At 39.6% G+C, this 12732-nt stretch overlaps 2 protein-coding genes across 3 annotated transcripts; one reads left to right on the plus strand and one right to left on the minus strand.

Moving 5' to 3' along the window:
• The first annotated feature begins 157 nt into the window (after nt 1–157).
• LOC149609979 (uncharacterized) lies at nt 158–10438 on the plus strand. Of its 2 annotated transcripts, none has more exons than XM_089859847.1 (9): nt 158–278; nt 845–919; nt 1054–1126; nt 2575–2642; nt 2931–3017; nt 3118–3261; nt 3386–3522; nt 3947–9579; nt 9642–10438. In XM_089859847.1, exons 1-9 carry the CDS (start codon nt 234–236, stop codon nt 10124–10126), a joined length of 6747 nt encoding a protein of 2248 aa, XP_089715973.1. In that variant the 5' UTR covers nt 158–233; the 3' UTR covers nt 10127–10438. The 2 variants fall into 2 exon arrangements, with proteins under 2 accessions (XP_089715973.1, XP_089715974.1); XM_089859848.1 differs by having other exon boundaries at nt 213–278; nt 982–1126.
• Nucleotides 10313–12414, minus strand: LOC149609980 (ankyrin repeat and SOCS box protein 1-like). The gene is made up of 6 exons (XM_089859849.1): nt 11899–12414; nt 11528–11785; nt 11298–11459; nt 11177–11235; nt 10723–11071; nt 10313–10646 (listed from the first exon to the last, which is right to left on the minus strand). Exons 2-6 carry the CDS (start codon nt 11775–11777, stop codon nt 10468–10470), a joined length of 999 nt encoding a protein of 332 aa, XP_089715975.1. The 5' UTR covers nt 11778–11785; nt 11899–12414; the 3' UTR covers nt 10313–10467.
• Nucleotides 12415–12732: the final 318 nt, after the last annotated feature.

Below are 12732 nucleotides of genomic sequence, written 5' to 3' on the forward strand. Positions count from 1 at the left end.
TTATTTCTTCAGTTTTTATCTAATAAACGTGTAAAGTAAGTCAATACTTCAAATTATTTTTCCCTCTGTTTTTGAGGTTTAAATTTGGCGCCTTCTTTTCGCGCCAAAAATATTTTGTCACGTGACTACTACTCCAAACAACATTTAGCACCGTCAGCGGCAAACTTGTGAACTTAAATTTCCATCATTGAGACTTCTTCGCCATTTTTCTTGGTTTTTCGAAGTTCCGAACAATGGCTGAAAGGTTTTCGAGATTTCACGAATCAAGGGATTATTCGGTAAATATAATATAATTATAAATGTGTTTTGTAAATTTTGATTTGAAGAAGCACTATTAAATTGGTGTTAATTTCACTAAATATCTATGATATCATTTTGTTTGGTGGTTAACACTCGCGAGTGCGGAGACTCGTTATCTTAGCATAGGCCTTGGCCATAATAATAGTAAAAAAAAATAATAAAAATAATGTAAATGATCTTGCATCTTAGAGACTTGAGACTTTTGTGCTCGTGCGGAATTGAGCTCCCTATTGCAAATTTTTTGAGCACAAAATCCTATCAATAATAGAACCTATAGATATTTTGGCTTAGACCATTACAAAAAGCAAAGTTGCTGCATGCTTATCCCTTTTGCGGTGGGAAAGTTCAAGAGGGGGATTTGTTTCTCAAAGTTCCTTGGATATCGGGTCTAGGAGTAGGAAACTATAATTCTAGACTCTTTTTAGCGTTGTACAAACATTAACTTTAAAGAAAATCCACGAAAGTTGTGGGCTACCTATAATTCGTGTAGTATCAATTATGAGATTGCAAGTTTTCTTACGTGTCTGTTTTTGATTACTTTCAGAGTGCAAATGTGGACAGTTACGATGATGGGTTGCTGGAATTGGAGCAATCGTCTATGAGTCAACCTATTCCAGAGGTAATATATTAGGCAGAGGACGGGGTTAGATTAAGCCATTTAACGCATATTTGTGACTTTAGATTACTAAGTTCCCGAGGATTTTGGTTGTTTCTACTCTGGGTTCGTTTTGTGTTTTTCATTAAACTAAACAGGACAACTTGGGATACAAATTGCTGAGGAAACATGGATGGAAGAGTGGACATGGACTGGGAAGAAGAGAACAAGGTAATCCTCCTTTTGCGTAGTCTTACTACTGGGTTGCCGAATGCCACGAGCCACTACCCTCTAAACTCTTTACTCTCACGGTGTTCATTCGAGTATTGTAAGTAGAGAAGGTTTGAGGTATGTAAACATCATCTTAGACTCTGCCAGGTGATTTGCTCTGGTAAAAATAAGATTGTTGCGTAAATTCCCCTCTTTGAGGCACCTGTGGAATTTCCTAAGTAACTACATTTTCATATTGGTCTAGTTAGTGAAAATCTCTTTTAAAAACGATAAATTTGGCTTAAGTAGTTAATGACATATTTAATTTAAATGGCTGTGAAGTGGAAGTCCCTTTTGAAAGAAAACATAGTGTTTGTCAACTCAGGTTGATTAGTAATGAAACATTCTTCTGCCACAAAGTAATTGTCAAATGTGTGAGGATGTATTTGAAAAGAATTGCGTAGAGAGCGAACTTTTTGCAATGCCTACAAGGAAAGTTTTTTAGCTCAAACCTCTCAATGGTGTGTGGATTGAGATTATGATGCAAAGTATCATGGTATTGGCTTTGTGCTAATGTTGGTGAAATATCAGAAAATGCGAATGGGATATTATTACCATGGAATCAAGGATACGTTGCCCAATGAAGAGACCATGTTTTGTACATTGATACCACGAGGGTACTGGGCTATGCGCTTCTCCAATGAAAATAGTTTAACATCTCAAATCTCTCGAGTAATTTTTCACAGTCAAACCTATAATGTCACTTCTTAGAGAGTAAAGTTAGGGGTGTGCGAGTATAGATGGTTTTCAGTGTTGGGACAAGAGAAAAAAAATTTTTCCACTTTCACTTGGCTTTAACTTCAATGCATTGTTGTTGATCCAAGTTAGTCAAGTAAAAATTCAAACTGAACAGTAGTTTCTTCACTCACAAATGGCCTTACAACACTGGTGTGAAAAATATGTATTTACAGTATTTTTTAAAATATAAAAGTGAAAGAAATTCTTCTGTGAAATAATTCATATGAAAAAAAAACAAATACTTATATTTAAATTGAGTAATTTATTTCCTATGTCAACATCATCATAACCCTCTATTTCTTACCTAAGTTATATAGTTCAAAGTTGCGCACAACGCGCAGTTCATTCTCCTCTCTACCGATATTACTCTATATGTGAACTTTTCAACGTATAATGTTCCCCTTTCTGTCATGAAATAAATAATCTACACATTTTCAGAAGATCAACAAATTATTTTCTAATGTAATTAAAAAAACTCAATTTGTATGTAATTTTTCAAAATAATTCATGAACATTTAAAATACGACAATTTCAATCATTTGTATACTTGTATCTTCCATATTTTAAAAATTAATGCGTTTAAAAAAATTCGAAGATCAAACTGAAAATGTTTGAAGTAGCGATTGAAGCTTTTATTAAAAATGTGGCTCCTTTTTCTATTAATTTAATAGGTCGTTTGGATCCATTGCCAATTATTGTTAAAGAAGATATTATGGGTTTCGGGAGATGGGAGATGGAGGTATGTATACGAATTCACTATAATTTAGAACAGAATATATTGGGTGGGTTTAGTGTTTTTCTACGCTAAGTAAAGGTAAAAGTTCTCGTTTCAATGGTACATTTAGTTAATTTTAAATAAAAAATTTTGTTTGGACTGACTTTACGCGACATTTGCATAAATAAAGCGTTTAACATATTAGGGAAAACGTTAAAAACAACCCCATTATTTATGTAGCTTCATTATTGTTGTAATTATGAATCTTTTCAAAGATTTAACGCGTAAATGCATCTTTTTAATTAATGTTAGATGGATTATGCTGAGGAAACAACGGAGAAAAGGAGAGTCTTAGAAATTGAAAAAGAAGAGACTGAAGAACTGAAACAGAAATATAAAGTACGATATTTATTGTTAAGTTATTAGGATTTTAAGCGGATATTAAAATTTTCACCTTAAGATTTATTTTAAATATTGAAAATTGTTTGGTTGTTTGTAGGCTGTTCAAGAGAAAGAAAAAGCGGTTGAAGATGCTTTGGCATCCTTAAAAGCAAATTTTTACTGCGAACTTTGTGACAAACAATATTTAAAGCACCAAGAATTTGATAATCATATGAACTCTTACGATCACGCTCATAAACAGGTAGGAATGTCTGAACATTGGTGGAATTTTTCAAATGTTAATGGTCCATTGTTTCTAGCTTAGTTTTGGATATTAATTTACTTAAGATGTTAATCGGTTTTTGCCTTATTTTTTTTCTCATCAGAGATTGAAAGATTTAAAGCAACGTGAGTATGGACGCAGTGTTGGGCATAAACTGAGAAAGGAGGATAAACGCAGAGAAAGAGAGCAAAAAAGACTGAATGAACTCGCGGAACTCAGAGCTCAAATGGCGGAAAAAAGGTACGCCAGTTGAATAATTGGGGGGGGGGGGACGACGACGATCATGTGTAATTTTGGGGGACGACGACGACGATCATGTGTAATTTAGGGGGGACGACGACGATCATGTGTAATTTTGGGGGACGACGACGACGATCATGTGTAATTTTGGGGGACGACGACGACGATCATGTGTAATTTAGGGGGGGGGGGGACGATCATGTGTAATTTTGGGGGACGACGACGACGATCATGTGTAATTTAGGGGGGGGGACGACGACGATCATGTGTATGTAATTTAGGGGGACGACGACGACGGTCATGTGTAATTTATGGGGACGACGACGGTCATGTGTAATTTATGGGGACGACGACGACGGTCATGTGTAATGGGGGGGGGAGGACGATCTTGTTTAACATGTTATTTTATTATTTCTGCGTGTAGGGGACCTTTAGAAATGGGTACTGGCGAAAAATTCATCCGAGGGGGTGGCTTTCAAGAAGTAGGAGCGCAACAAAACCAGCCTGAGGATGTAAGTCAAACTACAAACGATTCCAATGATGATATGGATTTATCAGATTCGGATAGCTCTTCGAAGAAGGATTCCGCATTCTCTCTGGGACAAGAACCTTACGCTAGTTCCTCAAAGAGTTTTACCGGACCAGGTGAAATTATCCCACTTCCACCGATCTACTCGGTTCCTCCTCCCCCTCCACCATTGCCACCAGCTCCACCGCCGCCACCCCCTCCTTCTTTTCCAGCAACGTGTCCAATGCCTGCTGAGTTTGTACCGCCTCCACCACCAGCTGGAGAACCGAGACAAACTGTACCGCCACCACCGCCGCCTCCACCACCACCCTCTGAAGGGTCACAAAAAGAACCTAATGTTGGAGTTCCACCCCCTCCTTTTCAAGTCTTACAAGAATTTTGTCTTCCACCACCACCACCACCTCCTCCTCCACCTCAACCATCTGAAGAATCCGCAACAACTCTTGAAAATCATCCTTTATCTTCATTTGGAGAGCAATTTGGATACGCACCTCCTCCCCCTCCTGCTGCGGTACCATCGGCCACGGAATTTATTGACAGTCAACAGTCTGCCCAAGTGCTATACGCTCCACCACCTCCGCCACCACCAGGGGAATCCCCAGAAGTGATCCATGGTCATCAGTCTTTTTCTTCACCCAACATCCTTCCTTTTCTGATTGGTGTACCACCACCTCCACCACCGACTGAAGAAGAATCTGTGCCAATGCCAGAAGTCCAACAGGAATACCTGCCCTCTCTTACCGCGCAATCAAATATGCCTGTACGTACCGAAGCCCAAAGTACTCAGCCGGATGTTCCAGAACCGGTTGTGTCTCAAAATGCAGTAACTCGACTCCCCGATGGCGGTATTTTAATTACTCAACCAAATATGACGCCACTGGCCGAAGCTCAGCCTACAATGCCTGAACCCGTGGTTGATCCAACCTACTATTATCCCCCTGAAATGCCTCAAATAATTGATCCGCATATGGCGAAAATGATGGCCGAGGGTTATTCTCCCGCTCCGTCTATGGATATGATGATGATGGATCCGGCAATGTACCCGCCTCCGTACTTAATGCCCATGAATCCGGGAGCCTTTGGGTTTGGTCCACCCCCTCCTGGTGGCTTCCCATATCCAATGTATTATCCTTATATGAATAAGAAACCGACTGTTATCGAGGACGACTTACCCAAGAAGCCGCAAAAACCAGACCCTGAAGCTAAAGCCGCTCTATCCAAGGCTTTGGCTAAGAAGAGACTTTCTGCTTTTAAACAAACTTTAGCATTGCAAAAGGAAGCGAAGGCCGCCAAGGACAGTGGTGAAGTTAAACCACCACCTCCGTCTAAAAAACCAGCGACGTCCAAACCGCAAAAAGAATCGTCTCTGTCTAAAATAGCCAAACTTGAAAAAGAGAAGAAGGAGGAAGCCACCTCGAGATACGAAAGCTTCTATTCTAAGAGAGATCATAGATTGGACTCGGGGAAATACACTTCTTCGAGGTACGACTCTAGCAAAGGCGGTAGAGATGATTATAAGTATAAAGATTCGAGAAGGCATAGAGATGATCATAGAGGTGATCGGAGGGGTGATCATAGAGATGATTATAGAGAGGATCGGAGGGGCGATCATAGAGATGAACGGAGGGATGATTATAGGGAGGATCGGAGGGATGAGCATAAGTCTCATAAGGATGATCGCAAGAATTATAGGGACGAGCGCAAACAGCAGTCTGAACCCAAGATTCCAGAAAAAGTTAAGAGCTTGGACGATTTTGATAGCATTGAGGACTTTTTAAATTATGAAGAATCTAAGAAGAAGAGTAAGGAATGCCTTGTTGATGAAATTGATCAGATACCTGCCGAGAAAGAGAGTAAGAAAGTAGTCGCAAAGCTGGAGGAAGAAATTTACCCTGTCAAACCACTGGAGAATATAGCTTCTAAAGCAAAATTTGACTTTGTTAGATTTGTTAAAAGTGAGGTTCTGGACCAGAAGGCGTCAGAGACCAGGATTCAATCTGAATTGAAAAATTCTGAAGATATAGATACAGAAACTGATGTGGATAAGCTAAAGAATGATCATAATACGAGAAGGCTAAATTTTTTAGCACCAGGCAATCGTGGCTCTGATGATCAACCAAGAGCCTCAACTGAAGATATTCAGATTTCAAGAGAAAAACGTGATTGTTCTTCATCTCCGACCAGAAAAAGTCTCCCTTTACACAAGTTTGGGGATAAAGTATTTACTTTCCCTTATAAGGATAAATTCCCATCACCGCCTTCCTTTGGACGCGCTCCAGATTTTTCTCCCATGTCCAGTCATAGAGATAAGACGCCACCTAGAGACTTTTCTCCCGTAAATCGCCGGGGGAGTTCCTCGCGAATCGGGCTATCTCCGCCCAGAAGATACGATTCCCCTTTTTCCAGGTTCAGAGGAGCATCACCAACCTCTCAGCGTCGAGACTCTCGTTATGACTCCAAGCGAAGGAGAAGTCCACCAGAATCCGATAATTCTAGAGATAAATCAAAAAGGAGGAGAGAGTGGGATGAAGATAAATTGAAACAGAGTTCTACTGGAGATAAATATCCTTCAAGTCAGAAAAGACAAAGATCTCCGGAGAAAGAGAGAGACAGCGCGAAACTTGGTAGACAGAATGTTAACCAAGGTGGTAATGAAATATTGAAGACCAACTTTCCGTTAAGGTCAAATGTTGAGGATGAAATGGAACAACCTAGAAAAGATTCTAACGATTCTGCGGAAAATGAGACTATTCCTTTGGGTTTACAAGACATATTTAAGAGTTTACCATTCACCAAAACTAGTAGAATTGATCAAGATCCTTTGGAAAATTCCAAGTTGATTTGCAATCCAGAAAAGGTTCTTGATGCCGATACCGATTCCTTTTTCGGATCTGGACTAATGCGTAACCAAAATCGGGATATAACTGCGATTGATTTTGGCGAATCATCTTTGAAGAAAGATGTTCCTTCTCGAGTTCATACATTTGATGAAGACATCCCAATTCGCCTTGGAGACACCTTTCAACTGTCACCTCCAAAATTCGCTATTGAAGATGATAAACCAATTACAGCGCCTGAAGCTGAGCTTTATGAAGTGCCAGTCATTGACAGTACTGATCTTTTACATCACAAAGAAAATGTGAATGAGGAGGCGGATCAACGCGTAAAGCAGAACCTGGGTACATGGGTTGAGATCGCCAGTCCCACGCCTCCTTCCAAAGATGATATTAAGGAAACTGCGGAAGACACTGAATTTAGTACACCAGATCAGGTCAAACTTGATGATAGCAAAGAACTTCCCAAAGATACAATCATTCAAAATATTACCGATTGCATTTTCGTCCGGGGTAAAAATGAAAAGGAATCTGTGAAATGGCCTAGACACTTGCTGAAATATACTATTGTAAAACCCTCACTATCGTTTAGTGCACGAATAGATTGCCAAATCGATATCCCATTTGAAAAAGTGAAAAGCAAGTCTAAGAAACGTAGAAAGAGATCTAAACGAAGCAAACTTTCGAAATCGCGCAAGACATCGAAACAACACAAAAAAAGGAGCAGGAATCGCAAGTATTCTTCAGAAACTGACGACCAGGCACCGAGTGGTAGTGGAAAAGATCTTGGTACAGTATCGTCTGTAGAATCAAAAGAAACTAAAGTGGTCATATTGGAAAAAGAAGAGGAGGATATCTCGGTTACGAGCAAAGAAAAATCAAGCAACCCGTCTGAACTTACCAAGGATGATTTTAAAGACGTTTCATCTGGGAATATTGAAAAGAAATTGGAGAGTAGCGAACCGATTCGGGATGGCAATAAAAAGCTTGATGATTTAGAAGCGACAAAAACTTCAGAATTACAATTACACCAACGGGATACATCTCTAGACAATACGCATTCAGAAACGTCTTCAGAGACCACGAGGTTTGGTGATCAGAATGAAGCTTTGTTAATCGTTAAAGAGGAAGTTATGACTGAAGAGGAATTTAAACCCAGAGAAAGTACCCCTGCAAAGCCAAAAGATGCTGTTGAATTAGAAAAGCAATCTGCTGTTGCGGAATTACCACTTAATAAAGAAAAAACGCCTTCAAATACGAACCAACACTACAATATTGTATCTTCCAAAGATATTGCGAGCCCTGCCAATAAGTCTGACATATACTCAGTTGCGCAAATTGATACTCGAACAGAAACCACTACATCAATTCCACCAGTGTCTTCTGATTACATTTATTATGGGAATTACGTCATGCCTGACTCAATGAATCGAGACATTTCAAAACCATATTTGATATCATACCCAGTCTCGTCTTACAAAGGAAACTACGGGTCGCAAATGCCAGTTGCAACTGTGCAATCTCCATACTCGGCAGTAATGCCTTCGCATTCGTTTGAAGAAAATAAATTGGAATTTCAAGCGCAAAATGCCCCAATATGCGCCACTACTATAGTAGCTTGGAACCCGAGCGAGCAAGCCGCGATTCAAATGGGGTTTCAAACAACCGCGCATATTCACGCTGTACCAACTACGCAATCTGAAGATGTATCAAATACTGTTCCAAGTTCTAGAGAAAATATTTGCTCCAACAGTGAATTAGAAACTGATCCAACCAGTGATAAAGTTAAGAAGACCGCGAGGGAACTCTTAGAAAGAGTCAAGCGGAAAAAATCTGGTTCCGGATTTTCTGGTAGTACCGAATCCGAAATGCCAGTGCAACCTATTGTACCTCCATCCGCCCCTGGTATTAAATTAAAAAATCCACCTGAAGGTTACTGCGGACCTATACTTCCTCCAGAGCTAGAAAAAAAAGCTGTCGTACCATTAATTGGAAAGAATCCTGCTGTATCTAAGAAGGTTAAAAAAGAATCCGATGAACAACAGGAAGAAAAACCGCTTACTGAGACTCAAACCGAACCATCTGAAATAAGCGAGAACATTTTATCACTCTCGCTCGAGGATTGGAAGGTAATTATATCAAACCAACTGGAAAGAGAAGATCCGCCAGTTCCCGGCGAAGAAACTTTCGCCTCAGTTGCTAGCTTGGTCCGAGAAACATTAGGGAAAAAAACCAACACGAGCAATGAAGTTGGGAAAGCCCTTATACCCGTGCTTTTACAAACTTTGAATTCAGCCTTGACACTCGCCTCTTCATCAAATAAAAATCAAACCATTAAAGAAAAGTTATCCGCGGAGAAGCAGGCCGTGTCCTCGTCAACTTCTAGACGAGAGGACACCTTGAAGAAGCAGTTAGATTTGTCGGATAACAGAGTTTCGACGTCTGGAATACCTCAAGATCAAACTGTCAGAAGCGAAGAATCCGAAGTACCGACACATTTTATCAGCGACGAAAGAACTTTATGTACTTACCAAGCCGCTCCTGAAATATTCTCTCCCTCGTCAGAAGATGTACCACCCGGCACCAAGCCAGTTTCTCTTCCCTTACCCGCGCCAAAGGTTGGAATACTTTTGCAGGGTAATAGAGAAGTGGAAAATTTATCTAGACCAAAGAAGTCTGTAATGTTTGCTGATGGTAAGTACTACTTGATGGAATACGGATTTATGTAATGATGTAACCTACATTATTTTACGCAGGAATTCCCCCTGGAAAAGATCCTACCCTAGTTGCGGGTAACTCTCCACCACCCCCGCCTCCGCCACCTCAGAAAGAGCGAAGGCGTGTAAAAGTGAAGCATATTCGGTCAGTTATAGAAACTGAAACCGCAGATTCGCCTCCCCCGCCTCCGCCCCCACCTAGATCGCCGCCTCCCCCTCCACCACCTCCCAAGAAAATCGTCACAGTCCCTCCTGGAACTGTAGTTCCGTCTGGGGGAACGACAATATACGCTGGGTCTGATCAAGGTGAACAGTTTCCATTTCAAATATCACAACACCAGTTAGTACCGCAGTATAGTCACGTTCCAGGGTATCCAATCACGTACGCGTACCCTGGGTATCCATTACCTAGCGGATATGTTTATGCCACTACCTCCCAAATGTACGTCGGGACTGTTCCAGCGTACCCGTTTCCTCCAGAGACACCAAATTCGCCCAGTTCAACCCCGACAACTAAAGCTTAAAATTTTTTTTCTCTTCTAATTGACGCAATCCTTGATAAAAATTAACAACACTATAATTGAGAATAAGAACTTTAATTGTATTTTAATTTTATCTCTTTAGTTTGAACTAAATATTGTATTATTATTATTTTGGTATTTCTTGAAAAATTAAAAATTTGCAAAAAAAAATAAATGGCGCTCCAGTAATTAGTTGAACGAATCAATTTATTATGATCTAAATGCGTTGTTTCTATTAAATACAGTTTAATTGCGTAAAATAAAAATGATACCGCTTCACTTTCTACATTTAAATAAAAATATTTATACTGTAAATTTGACTATTATATCACTCTTTTAATTTATTATCTATTTGGATAAGAGTAGCAAAGAAGTTTATCCGCATCTGGTATCAAATCGCGGTAATGTATGAAATCTAGAAGAGTTTTTGGCAATGGGAGGAAAGGAATTAGTTTCAGTTTCTGACGGCCAAGATGACTTCGAATTTGTAAACGACACAAAGAACGTAGAGTGAGAGGTAGTCCTGTTAAATATATATCAAGTCGGGCGGGTAAGAGGTGGTAATTTTTTAATTACGCGGCTATTAAGTTACGATTCACCTAATTTTTGCTTAAAAAATAGTTTTATGCCGCAATCTTGCGCTAATTCCGTAGATAAAAGCTTGTTTTTGTCTTGTTGCCACAGATTTCCACCAAATTCGATAAAAAGCTTGCCAAACTGGATGGAGCATCGATGTTTCACTAAAGTATGAGAAAGAGATAAAAGGCAGATCACGTTGTTTGGAAGCGATGTTTGGCTTTTTCTGAGATCACTTAAGGCCCCTCCAAGAAGAAGCGCCGCGAAGCATTCAAAATGGTGGTATATTGCCGCGGTATGAAGAGGTAGACCAGGTACTATTCCTAGTAAGCGGTCCTCTAACTCGGGATCCGCGTCGTAGCTGAGCAAAAGCTAGAAACGATAATGATGTTACGTTTTATTTTGTAATTAGAAGGATTGATGGATTATGAACGAGAATAAACTGAATTTGAATTTGAAAAAGACTGTGTTAGTAACCTTTATTCCCTCTAAAAAGCCGTCTCTCGCAGCCACGTACAAAGTAGAGCATCGATTGCCTTTGATTAAATATTGAATACGTAAACTTAAAAGTATAGAGCTACATCAAAGTCAATGTTACCAATATCGCCATTGGCATTTGCGCCAGCTTCAAGAAGAAACTTGGCACAGGCATAGTTTTGTTTCTGTATAGCGATAAATAAGGGTGTTTGGGCTTTGAAATCCACCATATCTACTAAAGCACCGTTGTTTAAAAGAAATTCAACACACGCTGGGTGATTATCTGTATGAAAATAAATTCATATACAAGTTTAAGCTTTATTGGCTATGAAATATAGCTAGCTCGCTTACTGGTAGCAGCCAAACGCAAAGGTGTTGAACCGAAAGGTCTCACTCTTCTATTAACTTCCCGACGATAGCGGGAAATTAAGTTTTGAAGCGAATTTAAATCACCATTGTAGGCAGCGATGTGAAGCTTAACATCGCCATCATTTTCATCAATTATAAACTGCTCAAGATCGGATATAGGTATAGGTGTTGAGTTTGGCCTTCGTCGGGGTCTGGTTTGACAAGCCCCTTCCATTATGCCATTCATAGCCATTATGGTTTCTAATTTTTACAAAACATTGTTTTCCAGATTGACAAATAATTGTCAATAAGTGGGACTATATTTTGTCACCCAATGCTTGCATTACGATTGTGTTTTAGATTTACAAACTTACAAGCAGGCAGTCAGGACTCAGGCAGAGCTCGCTCACTGGAGTCACTGCCAGGCTGTCGGTACTCAAGTTATTCTTATTCAGGATAATAAGTCGCTAAATGCGCGTTACTTTTTATAAAAATCTCATATTAGTCTCTTGGCTTCGCATTAAGCGGCCATAGGGGAATAGAATAATCAGAATATATCTAGGAAACTATGAGAAGCTAATATTCAAAGTGGGCCATCGCGCAACATTGTCCAGTGGGGTGATACCATAAGTCTATTATGTAAGTTCCCCATAAGTCAGAAACAAAGTCAATTTAAGTCAAGAGCAAATGCCCCTAATGAAGGAAGCGGGTAAGGAAATTTCATCGCCCCCTGTCGGACTCTGGAGGTACCACAAAGCGGAGCTGACGTAATCGAATTTCGTATTGTGAATGTCTTAGTCTTAAAGACTGAATCGTAGCCTGGCTCTACAATACAACTCAGTGGTAAAAATATCTTCCATAAGATGATTTTTTTCATGTGACCCATTTAGTAATCGTTTAATTAAACATAAACTAAAACTGTACCTTAACCTGTAAATTTGCATTTCTATTTTGTATTTTTGTATATTTCTGTATATTTTCTTTTTTTTTTCCCTATGGAGCTGTATGACCTTCTGATAGGGTTCTAGCTCGTCAAATAAATGGAGCAAAAAAAAAAAAAAAAAAAAAAAGACCGCTTGGTGGCTGCACCGCGACAGAAATTTAAAAATTTTCTCTCTTCGGATCTTAGCGCTATACGAATTCTGACGTCACAGTAGCCCGCGGAAGATGCCCAGTGTTAACCCATATTTGTGTACTTAGATAATCAT

The sequence above is a fragment of the Phalangium opilio genome, unplaced genomic scaffold, assembly GCF_054372755.1.
Source record: "Phalangium opilio isolate 3A_F unplaced genomic scaffold, DU_Popi_V2 ptg000344l_1, whole genome shotgun sequence".
NCBI classification, from domain to species: domain Eukaryota; kingdom Metazoa; phylum Arthropoda; class Arachnida; order Opiliones; family Phalangiidae; genus Phalangium; species Phalangium opilio.